Source organism: Sycon ciliatum, chromosome 2 (genome assembly GCF_964019385.1).
Source record: "Sycon ciliatum chromosome 2, ocSycCili1.1, whole genome shotgun sequence".
Classification (NCBI taxonomy): domain Eukaryota; kingdom Metazoa; phylum Porifera; class Calcarea; order Leucosolenida; family Sycettidae; genus Sycon; species Sycon ciliatum.
This window is the reverse complement of record NC_088644.1, coordinates 36,829,920-36,847,146: the sequence shown is the minus strand read 5'-3', so window position 1 is coordinate 36,847,146 and position 17,227 is coordinate 36,829,920. Positions and strand designations below refer to the sequence as shown.

The 17,227-nt window shown below is 48.8% G+C and overlaps 1 protein-coding gene across 1 annotated transcript in view; it reads right to left on the bottom strand.

Annotated features, from left to right (window-relative positions):
• Positions 1 to 15,589, bottom strand: part of LOC135809893 (uncharacterized) — a 17,823-nt gene extending 2,234 nt beyond the window's left edge. Inside the window, exons 1-5 of the mRNA XM_065323338.1 lie at positions 15,176 to 15,589; positions 10,424 to 10,780; positions 6,691 to 7,122; positions 1,658 to 2,203; positions 43 to 782 (exon numbers count right to left, since the gene is read on the bottom strand). Coding sequence (XP_065179410.1) covers positions 43 to 782; positions 1,658 to 2,203; positions 6,691 to 7,122; positions 10,424 to 10,780; positions 15,176 to 15,374 — 2,274 coding nt within the window. The 5' untranslated portion in view covers positions 15,375 to 15,589. The remainder of the gene's footprint in view (positions 1 to 42; positions 783 to 1,657; positions 2,204 to 6,690; positions 7,123 to 10,423; positions 10,781 to 15,175) is intronic.
• Between the last annotated feature and the right edge of the window lie 1,638 nt (positions 15,590 to 17,227).

Sequence of the window (17,227 nt, the reverse complement as noted above, 5' to 3'; positions counted from 1 at the left end):
TTGTACGAGTATAGAGTAGTAGATGATGGGTACATTCCTTACCGAGGTGGCCATGCTTGTGTAGCCAGCCTCATCAATCACGTCTGTCTTCGCCGCTGTTGCTCTCCGGGTAGCCGCCATCATCAGGCGGCTTTCTGACTTGGACTGTTGCACTGGCCTGTACAGTTTCTTTCTCTGCGTTGCTGCAGGCGTGGCTGGTGCTCCTGTTTGAATGGTGGACAGGTGCTCGGTTTGAATGGTGGACAGGTGCTCTGTTTGAATGGTGGACAGGTGCTCGGTTTGAATGGTGGACAGGTGCTCGGTTTTCATTGACATATGCATATACTCCTCGGTGGGGTGCTCGGCAGCAGGGGGGATACCCCTCCTTTGCACTGGTAAGCACTGGCCGGCCACGATGGTGCCTCTCCTCTGGTTGACATACGCCTCGCCCGCACATGTAGTCCTGTCCATTGGCATTCTCGTGTCTGCGGCCATCTTTACCGGACATGCATACTGGGGCTCCTGGGGCTTTCCCAGGTCGACGGCAAGTATGGCGACTGTATTTGCTTGGTAAGCCGTGCTCACATTCAGGGTGGAGTTGGCTCGCGATAGATCGCTTGGATCGATGGTGTAGAAGTTGTCTGAGTTGCGGTAGAGATTGGCTGAGCCGCCGCCACCTAGTGCCTGGTACATGGGCATTGAGTGACCCTGGCATTCCGCATAGAGAGGACCGTCTGATGTTGTGGAAGGCGGTTGGTTGAGTAGCATAGTCGCCGATTGCTGCGGTGGCAATGGCAGACCATCTAGAGCAACAGCAATGCACAGTGGAATATCACACACCAGAGAACAGAACATTTACAACACAGGAAACCCCCTCGACAGGCAAACAGCCTTTGGGGAATCCTTAAAATAAATAAATACAAATACAAATACAAGGACTGTCAGGTAAATGGCATGAGAATGGTGGGCTTACTAATTTTATACTACTTCGAAGCACGGTACACACCGGTTCTTCTGACCGCTTTGTATTCAAGGACATTTTTTTACTTCGAAGTATTCTGTTAGGAGAAGCAGTCCGCATGGGCATTGATAGTAGAGCAGATGCACAAGCAGGCGCGTGCGCCGGTGCCCTTCAAGGGGGGGGGGGGGGTCGGGGGCCTCCCCGGGAAAATTTTCAAAAAAGGAAGCAAAATCCTGCATTTTGAGCGAAGGGGGGGGGGGGGGTTCCGGGCACCCAGGAACCCATACGGGGCACGCGCCTGTACAAGTACCGGTACAGGTGTGCGCATGCTTGTGTGTGTTGGTCAAAGCATAGCATGACGTGCTGGAGTGAGGTTTCCCATGTTGTACACACGACCAATTCAACGGGCAGGTATGCATACATGTACATGTGCACGCACATCTTTGGAGCTCGGGATGATGAAATCGCAGAAGCACATGCACACACATCCTACATATGCCGCATGGTTCAATCTATGAAAGCAAGCACCTCGGTGAGAATAACTAAGTCTTGTTGTTAAGGACTGGTTATCTCCCAGGCTGCCAGCAAGTCATGTCTCATAGTAGATCTATATTTCAGCCTGCCCATGGATAAAGACCACCTGTCCACAACCAAAATATGTTTTCTGAACATCATTAGGTATTTGCGAAAAAGAGATTTGAAATTTCCCTTGCTTACCTGGTCGTTTCACAAATGTTTTCCCTCTGCAGCGCATCTTGCCGGCAAATAGAGTTCGTGATCTGCACCATGAGTGACGTAAATAACACCCTAGCACTATGAAGATGATGATGAGAAGCAACAGACCACTGCCAGCTATGGTATAGATGTGGCTTCGCTCCAGTTGTGTTCTATTGGCCTGGGTCTGCAACTCGATTTCGGATGTGGTTGCTGACGTGTCTTCGTGTGGTGGTGTGCTATTTCTCCTAGGACCGGAATGTGTATAGTGAACAATACTATCAGCCTTGTCAGTGGATTGAGAGCGCTGTACACTGACGGGACTGGACGGCAATACGGTATTCACGCTCAGCACACTTGACCCAGCGCTGGAAGGTGTGCTTGGACGCCACGTGGCCACTCTGGACGGAGTAGCACCCCGCGTAGGAATACTGTGACCTGCTGTATCCTGGATGGTTGATACTGGCAGTGGGCTCGTGATAAGTTCCGTGGTGGTGACGGCGGGGGTGATGGGAGTGGCGGCGGTGGTGGAACTTGTCTGCTGATAAGCTGCATGGGATCACAAGCCCGTTGATAGGTCTGAATCAGCATGTGTTCCATCGCCTGACTGCCTGTTCACAATACCTTTTACTCTAAAGCCAGTTAGCATACGTGTATAAATACAAGAATTGCGGCAGCCTAAAATCTTGAAAAGAAACTTCAATACCAGTAGCCTACCAGACATGAAGTCGAATTATTTTAGTCCCATTTCATTTTGGAGGCTATCGGCCAGGATATTTCAAGTACAACGAATTTTCAACATACCTCCAAGGGCACCAAAAATTTTCATTTTGTATCCGAAGTACTGAACATGCAAGGTGAAAAGACTGTAGTGGGATAGCGCAGAGTCCTCAGAAATAGTACTATTCATCACATACCATTGTATCTTGTAATCATAGTAATTTATAGTGAAAGGCTGTGGCAAATGGGGCTTCAGCACTTGTGCTCCTGGCTGTAAAAAAGCGCCATTTGCCACAACCGTGTTCACCGCATACCAGGACATAAGGTCACAATTGACAGGGCACAGCACAGCTGTGGTAGATGTGGCGCTTCGATGCATGGTGGAGGTGATGTTTTGAAAAGGCTAGCCCTTTTAACATCACCTCCACCGTCAAAGCGTCACATCTGCTACTTGGACGCACTTGTGGAAGTGACCCAACATCAGCAATATGCATGGCGCGTGAACGCCGCACACCAGCATGGGCCCCAGTGATCTTTTCATCATCACTACCTTGTAGATTAGCCTTGACTGCAGCTTCAACGTATCAAGTATGCATGGGCACAGCATTTAGCAAAACTGTTGCCAAAGCTGTTGGCACTATTTTCCTATTTTCAACCATTTTGCTCCGTGACTTTATGGCAAATACTCAACGAAGTTCATATCAGCTTGCCTACTACTATGCGTCTACAAATTTTCGGCCCATTCAAATTTCGGCCTCCCAGGACTAAAGCACATTTCATCCGCGTTAAGATTTTCGGCCTGTACTGTTGCTGCCTGTATTCACTGTCACACTGAACCTTGCAAAACAAAATTTCGGCGGCAACAAATGTTCAGCCCAATATGACCAGGTTGAAAATAGCCGAAAATAAATATGCGCCGAGTATTTGATGACTTACAGTATCCAGTTTCCACTTCAGACTTGACTTGACATGTATAGTTCTTATTAGTGGTGTGCACGGGTAGTCGGGTACCCGTGCTACCCGTGAGGACCTCGGGTAGAACGGGTACAGAATAGTACCCGAAAACCCAAAGTCGCAGATGACATCATGTACAGTGCACGTGTACACATTTATGTAATACTCCGCATGCCTACCCAGTGTGTAAGGGAAGGGGTGAATTGTGATGCTACCATGGAAACATTATTTATTTTATTTTATTTTATTTCACCGTCCAATGGCAGAAGCCAATGCAAAGGAGGGGGCCCGATCGGGTACCAGTACTACCCGTGGAAAACTACCCGGACCCGATACCCGAAGAAAATGCTACTCAACTCAGCAGTCCTAGTTCTTATGCACATAACATTATCTCGTACAAATGTACGAATTCCCGTCGGTGTGTCCATGCACGGTTGGGTGTTCATTGTGTGCTATACATGCATATTTGACCAGTTTAGCCCAACACTTAGTGGCAGACAGTCGCTTTTCCAGCTTCTTCAGTTTGGATAGAGCTGATGACTAGCTAGATCTTCGTCCGAAAAAGTTGACGAAATAAGTTGTTGCATGAAATGCCTGAAGGGAACATTTCGCAGTCGAAAATGCAGGTAGAATCCTAAGCAAAAAGAACATGTTTTAGCACTTAGGTTATTTTCGTGAGTTTGCACCCCGTGTTCATGAGTTGTTTCTGCACTGTTCATGCCCGGTTGTCACACTTACTCTTTATTTTAGTTCTCACTTTTTGTAATACTTACCACAAGTTACCCGTCATGTGTCACACTTCTTTGGATTTTTAACCTTTGTTTTTCCCTTGATCTCTTTAGTTCCGTATTTCCACTGATGATGGGAGCGTGAAAATCGATTTTGGAAACACACAAAACCAAACCTTGAACAAATTGTCATGTTGCGTGGTGATGTCTGCGGCATTCATACTTTTCATAGCTATTATTAAACTTTTATCTCCACGTAGATTATTTGAATAATAATAATACACAGATTTCACAGGCACTGAACTGACCGGCACAGCCTGCTCATGCAAACTGAACTGACCAGTACAGTGTACAGTGAACTTCGAATGGTCCTTATGCACGTCGCACAGATGTATGAAGTTCTGTACTACAGTCCATTCATTGGAAACTGGCATCCTAACTTTTTGGTGTCTCTCTCACATAGTTGTAGATATCGTGAAAACAACAGTACATCCTGCATTGTGTGACCCGTGCAATTACTCCTTGCCACATTCGAGGCCAGAAAAGTCCAAGAACAGGGAAATAGAAATTCAGCCAGGTTTTACAAAATTAGGACAGGTATGCCATGGCAAAATGTATGGAGAAGCAGATCCAAAACCCAGATTTTTTAGATTTAAAGTGGGTTTTTGATCCTCAATTCGGCCCAAATCCGACTTTCAAAAGCCAGCGGGCCAGTTTCCGATGAATGGACTGTAGGGCCATAGGTGTGTACATACCCGGTTGGGTGTCCATTGTGTGCTATACATGGCTGGGTGTTCATTGTGTGCTATGCATGGTTGGGTGCAGGGCGTGCTCTAGACATTCAACACAGCCCGGTCAGAGTGTACCTGGCGCATGCAGGCCAGCCGGGTCAAGCCGTGTCATATCATCCGACAGAAAAACAACCAAAAAGCCTGCTCAAAACGCAGGAAAACAGAAAGGCGAATTTATTACCGGAAATCGGAAATTTTAGAGAACAAGGCGAACTATCAAAGTCCGCAAACGTACAGTGTAGAAGGTAAACGACATTACGTGAAGAATGCAAAGCAGTTCCATTGGATTCTGATTTAACAATTTGAAAAAAAGGAATTCTGTTTTCTAATTTATAATATTATACAAGTAGTGCTAGTAGCAGGACGAACATGTTCACATAATAGAGCACTGGGGGTGGGGCTGCAGCACCTTGTGGAGTGGCTGCTGGCTGCCACCGCATCACCTGCATGGCCGAGCCGACTGGCATCTGCTGCACCATCTGCTGAAACGCTTCAGCAAACTGGAGAACTGGTGGAGTTGCAACTGCTGCTGCTGCTGCTGCTGCTGCTGCTCCTGCTGCTGGCGCTGCTGGCGCTGCAGCTGCTGCTGGCGCTGCTGTTGCTGATGGCGCTGTTGTTGCTGCTGATGCTGCTGGCGTTGCTGCTCTGGGTGTGCGGGCCAGGTCCCGCCGTTCAGAAGAGGTTGACGTTGCAGTCGTACTGTCCCGAGTCACCTCAGAATGCCATGCAGCCATAGCCTTGTCGTAATTGAAGTCGGCGACGGCAGGAACGTCGAGCTTGATTGCCATGATCATCTCCAGATTCCTCGTCGACAGCGAGTTCCGCATCACCGTCTTCACAAGCTTCAGCCAGGGTCGACCTTTCTTCCAAGAGTTTTGGAAAGCGTGAGTTCTTTTTCTCTTCGCTGCGGTCTCCATCGTCCAAATCACCAGTCGGCTGAAAACTTGCAACTGTGTCAAAAGCTATAGCCAAAGTTACGCTTCTGACTGCCTGCCCCATCGACTTTGAATGTCCTGACTTCCTGCTCGCCGCTGGCTCGCCGCGCTCGAACCAGTTGACCCCAGTTGACCCCAGTTGACCCTAGCCGAGTTTCTGTCGCTTGACTGTAGTGTGTACAGTTGCGCTAGATTTGCAACAGATGGGGTCCGCGCGTCGTAAAATACCGGTATTTTAGGAATCCATTGTCAGTTTGAGACATTTTTCAGCCGGGTCAGACTGGACCCGGTGTTATCTGTTCAGCCAGGTCGTGCAGTTCCCCAGCCGGGCGCGTGACCCGGCTGACCCGGCTCTCCAGCAGGCCCTGGGGTGTTCATTGTGTGCTATACATGCGCGTTTGACCCAGTTAGCCTCATAATTCATGGCAAACAATCGCTTTTCCAGCTTCTTCACTTTGGGATTGAACTAACGACTAGCTAGATCTCTGCCGGAAAAGGCTTTACTATGAAATGCCTTCGGGGCCCATTTCATAGTGGAAATAGCAGTAAACACCATAGGCTACTGCACATTCAACACCCAACCGGGTCTACGGGATTCTACAAGATTCTACGAGATTCTACGGGATTTCGTGCATCTGTACAACGTGCATAAAGCCTACTACACGGTGCTAACTTCGAATTATCAGCACAAATCCCACACATTTTCTATGTAAGTGGAATCCGTGGGACTTTTAATTAACCGGTTGAATTAAGCCATATTCGAATTATCAGGAATCCACCTGTATAGATAACACAATAGGGTCCTGTACATTCAATGCCCAACTGGGTCTACGGGATTCTACGGGATGTCGTACGTGATGTCAATGTGCATCAGGGTTATTTTATTAAAGCAGAGTTGTTTGCCTTACCTGGATGGTCCTGTGCAAGGACTTGCACAGTGAACTCGTGTAACAGTGTCTGCTCAATAGGCCACTGATGCGTTCCCCAGCTGTGCTGCTCGGCGATGTACAACGCCAGAACATACTGGCCTGCCGTCAGGCTCAGAATCGGCATATGGAAATCAATCTGAATCTCGTAGCGGTAGTCTCCAAGTACGGGATGCATGTCCACGCGAACGCCGTCTGCCACTGCAGACAGAAGGTAGTCATCGCGATACACGCGCACCATGTCCCCGGTCAGGTTGCAGCCTTCGGACGGTGACAGGTCCAGGAAGAAGCGGACAATCTGGCTGCGGCCCTCTCGCAGTGTTACATTGCCATAGCCACGGAGAATTGTGTGCGCGCCGTTCAGTCCACGCTCAGCTGGGTTAGTGCGGTTTCCATGACAGCGGTAGTGTAATTCTATCAGATTAGACAAACATTGCACAAATCACAATGGCACCAGAGCGAATACAATGTTGCCATAACGAGCAAAATGCGGCCAGTGAAAGTAATCAATACTGCTTTTGAAGTTTGTCCTAATACATGCAGAATGAAATGACCTGTGACTACAAGTCAGTGTGCTACTTTCCCCGGCATTTGGTGATAGTTGCCGATGGCTTGGATATGGCCTATTTGAAACACACAGTTTCGAACTAAATTTCTTCAGAACTCTGAAGAGTGTTTTGAGCGGTCTCTGCAGGGATGACAGCTACACCATAGCTCAGTGGTGAGAGCATTGCCGGCCTCAAGCGAAGGTCCCTGGTCAATACCGTTCCCACATAACACTGTCTGTTAATATGAACCTCAAACTGGGCAGGTGTAGGATTCATGACGAAGTTAGCAAGGTGTGATTCAAAGTTCACTGTGCACTGTACTGTTCAGTGTGCAGGAGCAGGATGTGCTGGCCAGGTCAGAGTGCGTGAAATCTATACAGTAAAACCTGTGACTAAAGACCACCCGTTGGGGCCGGAGAAAGCGGTCTTTAGTGGCAGGTGGTCCTTAGTTAGAGGTTTGCACCGCACAACCATGTATGAATGTGAGAAGGTCCGTGCCTGGCGAAGTGGTCTGTAGTACCAGGCTGGTCGCTAGTCACGGTGGTCTGTAGTAGCAGGCTGGTCGCTAGTCACGGTGGTCTGTAGTACCAGGCTGGTCGCTAGTCACGGTGGTCTGTAGCACCAGGGTGGTTGCTAGTCATGGTGGTCTGTAGCACCAGGCCGGTCGCTAGTCACCGTGGCCTGTAGTACCAGGCTGGTCGCTAGTCACGGTGGTCTGTAGTACCAGGCTGGTCGCTAGTCACGGTGGCCTGTAGTACCAGGCTGGTCGCTAGTCACGGTGGTCTGTAGTACCAGGCTGGTCGCTAGTCACGGTGGCCTGTAGTACCAGGCTGGTCGCTAGTCACGGTGGATTGTAGTACCAGGCTGGTCGCTAGTCACGGTGGTCTGTAGCACCAGGCTGGTTGCTAGTCACGGTGGTCTGTAGCACCAGGCCGGTCGCTAGTCACGGTGGCCTGTAGTACCAGGCTGGTCGCTAGTCACGGTGGTCTGTAGTACCAGGCTGGTCGCTAGTCACGGTGGCCTGTAGTACCAGGCTGGTCGCTAGTCACGGTGGTCTGTAGTACCAGGCTGGTCGCTAGTCACGGTGGTCTGTAGTACCAGGCTGGTCGCTAGTCACGGTGGCCTGTAGTACCAGGCTGGTTGCTAGTCACGGTGGTCTGTAGCACCAGGCTGGTCGCTAGTCACGGTGGTCTGTAGTACCAGGCTGGTCGCTAGTCACGGTGGTCTGTAGTACCAGGCTGGTCGCTAGTCACGGTGGTCTGTAGCACCAGGCTGGTCGCTAGTCACGGTGGCCTGTAGTACCAGGCTGGTCGCTAGTCACGGTGGTCTGTAGTACCAGGCTGGTCGCTAGTCACGGTGGCCTGTAGTACCAGGCTGGTCGCTAGTCACGGTGGTCTGTAGTACCAGGCTGGTCGCTAGTCACGGTGGCCTGTAGTACCAGGCTGGTCGCTAGTCACGGTGGTCTGTAGCACCAGGCTGGTCGCTAGTCACGGTGGCCTGTAGTACCAGGCTGGTCGCTAGTCATGGTGGTCTGTAGTACCAGGCTGGTCGCTAGTCACGGTGGCCTGTAGTACCAGGCTGGTCGCTAGTCACGGTGGTCTGTAGCACCAGGCTGGTCGCTAGTCACGGTGGTCTGTAGTACCAGGCTGGTTGCTAGTCACGGTGGTCTGTAGTACCAGGCTGGTTGCTAGTCACGGTGGTCTGTAGTACCAGGCTGGTTGCTAGTCACGGTGGTCTGTAGTAGCAGGCTGGTCGCTAGTCACGGTGGTCTGTAGTACCAGGCTGGTCGCTAGTCACGGTGGTCTGTAGTACCAGGCTGGTCGCTAGTCACGGTGGCCTGTAGTACCAGGCTGGTCGCTAGTCACGGTGGTCTGTAGTACCAGGCTGGTCGCTAGTCACGGTGGCCTGTAGTACCAGGCTGGTCGCTAGTCACGGTGGTCTGTAGCACCAGGCTGGTCGCTAGTCACGGTGGTCTGTAGCACCAGGCTGGTTGCTAGTCACGGTGGTCTGTAGTACCAGGCTGGTCGCTAGTCACGGTGGTCTGTAGTACCAGGCTGGTTGCTAGTCACGGTGGTCTGTAGTAGCAGGCTGGTCGCTAGTCACGGTGGTCTGTAGTACCAGGCTGGTCGCTAGTCACGGTGGTCTGTAGTACCAGGCTGGTCGCTAGTCACGGTGGTCTGTAGTACCAGGCTGGTCGCTAGTCACGGTGGTCTGTAGTACCAGGCTGGTCGCTAGTCACGGTGGTCTGTAGTACCAGGCTGGTCGCTAGTCACGGTGGTCTGTAGTACCAGGCTGGTTGCTAGTCACGGTGGTCTGTAGTAGCAGGCTGGTCGCTAGTCACGGTGGTCTGTAGTACCAGGCTGGTCGCTAGTCACGGTGGTCTGTAGTACCAGGCTGGTCGCTAGTCAAGGTGGTCTGTAGTACCAGGCTGGTCGCTAGTCACGGTGGTCTGTAGTACCAGGCTGGTCGCTAGTCAAGGTGGTCTGTAGTACCAGGCTGGTCGCTAGTCACGGTGGTCTGTAGTACCAGGCTGGTTGCTAGTCACGGTGGTCTGTAGTAGCAGGCTGGTCGCTAGTCACGGTGGTCTGTAGTACCAGGCTGGTCGCTAGTCACGGTGGTCTGTAGTACCAGGCTGGTCGCTAGTCACGGTGGTCTGTAGTACCAGGCTGGTCGCTAGTCACGGTGGTCTGTAGTACCAGGCTGGTGGCTAGTCAAGGTGGTCTTTAGTTACAGGTTTTACTGTATCTACAGTCTGGTTTATAGACTATAGTGCATATCGCCACTTGGTGCAATAAATCGACAACGCGAACATTTTGACGAACCAGTACATCATGTGTTGTATTGTGGGTCAATATTGGAAGATTAGAATAACCGGATAAATCGAATCCCTCCTCCTCCTCCTCCCCACCCCGGCAGTTTGCGGTTCGAATTATGAGGATTCTATACATGTATGTATTAATCTACCGACGGCATCTCTGGGTCAATATACATCCCATCTTCTTTTTTTTAAACATATGGCAGCCCCCACAAGGAGAAATGGGAATCAATCCCCATTTTAGCTCTTTATTAAAAAAATTGATTGTGGTTCGACAACAAATGAATGCAGTTCTTCCACGCCACAAACACTTTCAACCTCATGGAATACATGCGCAGTCATTAGACATTACCATGTGGTGACACCATCTGAAATGCCAGAACTGGTATCCGAGGTGCCTGCCGTCGAACGGCCACAATCACGCTGTGAAGAACTTGGTACTGCAACGTTCTACTCGTAAATTCAAACGCGCGATCTTGCTCCCTAATCCCATTGAAGCAGGATGGCTGCATCACACCAGTGCTGGAATTGAAGTCCAGCAGCCATTGTGCATAGGTATCTGTGACAAGTGGCTCGCTGTGTAGCGTGAAGTTACACAGCCGCAGGCCCCTGTGAGTGGAGCTTGTGCACGATCCCGACACAGCCCGTGTTGTGAAAACGAACACTTCGAAGAAGTATTCCTTTCTCGGCACCGCACAGCGCTTGTGAACTGCAGGTGAACAAGAGAAGAACGGACACAATGTGGGGCGCCCAGATCAAGCAAGGCACTCTGTGAGACTTTCTTATGTACAGTACGAGCATGGAGAAGATGACATTGTAGCATGGATTAGGCAGAGGTTAAAGAGGGTCCTATCACCCAATCTGGTCTGTTTGGCCATGGCCGGAAGATATTTCGAAAAGTGTTGACCCATCCAATAAATTAAAAAACGTGTTTTGTGTTAACAATAGTTACAATACCCATTTCTGGTTACTGAGTACCCTTTTGGCCGGACCACCTGAAATCCAAGTGCTACGACCCTGTTCTATGCTGAAAAGGTTATTGAAGGGAGGGGGAGGGGGTAAAAAGTGGCTTTTTGACCAAGTTACCCACCTGCTGTTGAGGTACCTGACTTTGGCCCTTTGTTTGGGTTGGGAGGCCAAAGCAGTGAAGTAGAGGAGATAAGTACCGCCCTGCCTATGTCAAGGTCTTTGCGAGAAAAGCTCTCTGCAGCCCATTTCAAAAAACAAAAGCCCGTGAATCACCACTATACCTCTGTGAAGACCACTAGTATACCCTCAAGCTGGGATTGTAAATCTCCTTCAAACTCTCGCTGCATACAGCTCACAACTGGTATCAATTGCCTAGCATTCCCTATGTGATATGCCTGTAGGCCAACGCATATGGCCGATTGGTTTGCAGGCCTGCCTGCGAATCATGATGTCCCGAGTTCAAGACCTGCGCTGGTAGCAGGAAGCGTGTAAAAAGACTTTTTACGCATGTTGAACTGCGCCGACACCCACGGTCAACTGGGTACTCACAGCTCGGAGTGAGAATAACAAGGATGCAGTTTACAGGGTTATGGGCCGTTACACGCCCGATTGGTTGAGAGACTAACCTCCTCTCCCCTGACTCACTTGTGAGGTCCGCATTCGCCACTAAGGTTAACAGGCATAGTGGTGGCCTGCGGATGCGAAGGCTAGTTTGTGTGTTTCTGAACATTCAAGCGATGCCGACGCGGATCCCGCGAATATTATTATTATTATTATTATGTCTGTACTTGAAGCATATCTAAGTACCCAGAATGTTTTCCTTGGCAATATACAAAAGACTACAAGTAGAATGATGCCAGCGGACGGCAGCAGCAGCACCACCAGCAGCAACAGCAGCAGCAATAGGAACAACAGCAGCAGTGACAGGAACAACAACAACAACAACAACAACAACAACAACAACAACAACAACAACAACAACAACTACAACAACTACAACAACTACAACAACTACAACAACTACTACAACAACAACAACAACAACAACAACAACAACAACAACAACAACAACAACAACAACAACAACAACAACAACAACAACAACAACAACAACAACAACAACAACAACAACAACAACAACAACCACAACAACAACAACAACAACAAATAACAACAACAACAACAGCAGCAGCAACAACAACAACAGCAACAACAGCAACATCCCAACCTTGCTGAAATCAAAGTGTGTGGTGCATGCAATGTCAGGCATGGGTTTATAGAGAATTGCATGTGGACTTTTCAAACCATTATTGAAATCAAAGCTAACAATTCGACAAACAAGCAGCGTGAGCACATGAGAAGACTGCATAGTGGAAGTTCCCAATGGCATAGAGAAAGTTCCAAAACGGAAGAAACAGCTGAGAACTGCGGCTGAAAGCTACATGTGACCATTATGATCTTGAAGTACAATAACACGTTCCGAGTACCTCTATTGGCAGAATTGACTATGGGTGCCTTCGGAAACTCCCAGAATCTGGCAGCATTGGCAGTGAAGGGGTAGCCCCCCCCCTCCCAAACACACACTCAGTAATGGCGGTCCATGTGTGAATTGCTTCAATGATGCTATTAAAAAGCAACATGCTTTCCTCTATAGAATACACATTTTCTAACGGACATCGCATTCTCTATTGGTGCACAACACACATTCTGCCTGCTACCATCTGCTTGCTAATGCATTTTTCTAGATTTTTTGGCCACGGCCATTGTGAGAATAAAGACACAGTCACACAATCAATGTAGCAGAGTCTACGCAGCTGACTTCTGAACAAACATACGGTGCCTCACTGTGTGCCTACTATCCTACGACTGCGCATTCCATGCATGGCCTAGAGTGGTCGGGACACACTCGCAGGCGATTCAACATGCACTGTACACTGTGACGGACGGCTTGAATTGGTTCCTGGAAATACTCTATTTTGAAGTAGCAAGCTTGCCCCCCCCCCCAAGGAGAATACTTGAAAAAAAAAACCGGGCACCGATGTCTAATGTAACAACTGAAACAAATCAAAATCTAGGGAAAGGAACAGTTCATGGCTTATCATTGAGCAACCGCCTTATCAGTTGGTTCATTACTGGAACTTAGCCCACACGGGCCGCATGGCCTGCTTTGCACGTATTACCATTTGCTATTATGCATGGCACAGGGTGTTCCACCACGCAGCTGCTCACTTCTGGATCAGTGATGTCTCATTAGCAGCAGCGGGAAGGTCAAATTGTAATGAAGCTGCGGCGCACACAAGCCACATGATGATTTTCTCTGTCCCTCGACTGTGGGCATACATGTCTGTTTGCCAGTGGGTGTTTTTAACAGCTGTATGACAGACTTCAGAACCAACGGATGTGCCGCCCCCGCCAGCACTGTGCTGAGGCAACGGCGCTTCGACGTCGGCTGGAGATCGCAGTTATGGTGCGGTGGCCGATGAAAATCTGTACAGGGCCAAATGCTGCTGCTCACCCCGTTACCTGGTATTTTAATCCATGGCATGTATTATCTGCGTTACTTAGATGTTCTGATTCCAAACTCAATGGTTTCCAGACTGACTTAGCTACCCATGCACACATATCTGGAGAAGGCGTGAGCGGAATTGTCAACGATTATCAGATTTTCTGTATCAGCATCAACACTATTAATATAAATATGAGTTTTTCTTTTGAAAAATTCACCCAGGCAAAGTGGATGTGCTTGGCAACTGATTTTTTTCTCATTTTCTTTCAATAATCAACCCTGCGCTAAGCCTGCACTAAGCCTCCACTATGGCCACACCAACATCGCGCTTAGTCTGCACTACAGTCCATTTCAAAACTATAGACGCGTACCTAGGCAAAAACCGTTATGCCAGCATCTATACCACATAAAATCTGTGATCACTTTGTGCATAATTTTTTCCAAATTGGGCGTCTGTTATCCAATTGTTTAGAAACTATATGAGAGTAATTGTGGAGCGGACCTGAGCAATATTCCGAAAACTATTCTCGAAAAGTTCCAGCCAAATTTGAAATATTTCAAAAACACTGCGCGTCTATAGTTTTGAAATGGACTGTAAGCCTTCACTATGGCCACACCGACATTGCGCTAAGTCTGCACTAAGCCTTCACTATGGCCACACCGACATTGCGCTAAGTCTGCACTAAGCCTTCACTATGGCCACACCGACATTGCGCTAAGTCTGCACTAAGCCTTCACTATGGCCACACCGACATTGCGCTAAGTCTGCACTAAGCCTTCACTATGGCCACACCGACATTGCACTAAGTCTGCTCTAAGCCTTCACTATGGCCACACCGACATTGCGCTAAGTCTGCACTAAGCCTTCACTATGGCCACACCGACATTGCGCTAAGTCTGCACTAAGCCTTCACTATGGCCACACCAACATTGCACTAAGTCTGCTCTAAGCGTGCCATTGTCGAGCGCTAGTCACTGTAGTACTGGGCAGGAACTAATTCCTTTGCAATGTCCAGTGCATGCATGATTGGTTCTAGTGTGCCCAGTGGACACCCATCAGCCATTGGGCACGGTGAGCGGTTGCAGTGCAGTCAGCAAGGAGAATGCCCATTTACATAGTGTATGTTGCCTGTAGGGATGGGGGGGGGGGGGGGGTACTTGGGACTAGGTGCTGAAAGTATAGTACAGTAGTACCAAGGAACATCAGCTGGTTACTGCCCTAGCTGGGCAATACGAATGTCGTAATTAATACCCCACATGACTATGCATACCAAACACAAGCCTGTCGGTCTATCTGGTACGCAGATATTCACTAGATCATTGATCCTGTGCCCAACATTGTTCTTCTACTATACAAATTCCAAAAAGAACACTCCAAATGTGTCATGCCAAGAAATATACACTCTCTCCATGCGGGAAGTGTGGGGCCGGAGCGCGAGGAGAAGCAACCGCAATGCCAAGAGAATGCAAATTCTAGTATGGTTGAAAACAAAAACTTTTGGAAGTGCTGGAAGGGCCGTTCACACCCATGAACCTACTTTTTAAAGAGTACATCATTTTGATAGGCTTCAGAGCTCAAAAATCATAACAGCTACTTCAAAACATTATAAGATGCAGCTAGTTTCTTACCAAAGAGATTGTTTGCACGCCACGATGACAAGCCTGTGAATGGAGACAGGTCACAGGCAGCAGACAATACCGGTAAGCCATGCAGAGCAACCAGACACAGTACACGCCACCACGCCACAGCAGTGCATGATGGTGGCTGACGGCGTACACCTGTCCAGGCCATGCACCACTGGGCAGGACAGAACAACACTGGCCACATGGCAAGCCGCTTGGCTGCACAGAGTCGACAACGCCGTTTCCAGTGGGCCAAAGGTGCTTTCCAATCAGACTCCCAAGCAACTTTCAAATTGTAAGTTATTGGAGAGTATCAACAGACATGTAGTCTTACTCAAGGGTAGATTTCAGTGGTGATACATGTATGAAGAGCTTGTACTGAATTATTGGAGCAGTACAACAAGAAATCAACTCTTACGCTACATGCAGAGTTTCATGTAAGGCTCTGTGGCACTTTCTCTTTCCAATTTCACCTTAGTGTAGTGAATAGGTGGTCTTCAAGCACGAGCCAGCTACGCGTAGGATGATGCACAGTAGCAAGTAGAGTAGGCTAGGCACACACACACACACACACACACACACACACACACACACACACACACACACACACACACACACCGTGACCGCGGCGACCATGTGTGCACACTCGCTGCTCTTGACGGGTTAATGTCACAGTGCTGGTGACCGTATCACTTTTCGGAAATATCACTGGCAAGACCTTCGATAGGGGCGTTGTGGCAAACAACCCATCACACCTTGGGCACAATATTGACATAATTATCCAGTACTATTATGCCTAATGCTATTATGCTATGGTAATGCAAGACTCTCAGCTGGCAGGGACTGGAGCAAGTGGCAACAACTTGTGCTGGTTTACGCATAACATCCTACACGTATTCAGGCCGGCGGAGTGGATCCGGAACATGTGCAAGATGAAATGAGAGTGCAAGACAAACATACTGCAAATGCCACCCTGAAAGACTAGAGGAAGACCGCATATTATCCTTCTTTTGCATATTCACCTGCACGTGCGGGCAGGAAGACGTGATGCTAATAGCACTGGCTGTAACCCCAGGTTCTAGACTATAGGAAACGGGTGCAGGTGTGGCAGCCATTGGGCTTACTGACACACCATCCAACACATTAACCATGTCATCCAATACAGGGATCAAGTCATCCAAGGCAGGAATAATGCCATCCAACACAGGAATCGGGTCATCCAATACAGGAATCGGTTCATCCAATACAGGAATCAGGACTGTCATCTAATACAGGAAACTTGTGAAAGTAGTAGAGTGCTGAAGGCTGGCCAAGTGGATGTTGATTTCATCCAGTACAAGCGTGCTTGTACAGGTACAATTAATATTACTAATTATTATTGTCAGTGAATGCTTAGGGAGTGCTTCTGATCATTATAACACAGTTCAGCCTCCATGATTGCACCATGTACATTATTGTTGTTTTCCCGACTTACTCGTTCTGCAGACAGGTAGCTGTTTCGACCTTGGTAGGTCTTGGCGGCGGAGCTCGGAGTGACGACAATGCACAGCAGAATGGATGCCAATGAATTCTAGTGAAGAAAGCATTTCTGAATTGGCCCAATGCACCAGCTTGAAGTCTGAGAGCTCTAACTGTGTCCCCCCCCCCCCCCCCCCCCCAGTTCTTTGGTGCCAAGCAGTACTGTGATTAGTTGCCTACAATTAGTTGTGCCAGAACTATCCCCTCTCTCATTCAATATTGGCATTGCCTGCCACGAGATGATGATGCAATAAATAAATAAATGAGAGAGCTTGGAAGCTCAGGGCCCTACGCTTTCCTTTTTTGCCTTCATGATCTAGACAAAAAAATCATAGAGATGTTATAAATTCTTATAAATTTCTCTTTTTTTAAAGACATAACCTGGGATTCGAACCCGCACTATCGCCCTGCATGCATCCCCGATACACTTCGCATACATACTTATTCTTCCAAGTTGCTTCACGTTATGATCTTGCATTTGAAAGCCCTATTTGAATATGCATTGTGGCCAGCCGTCTTTGATGGTACGGTACGGGACAG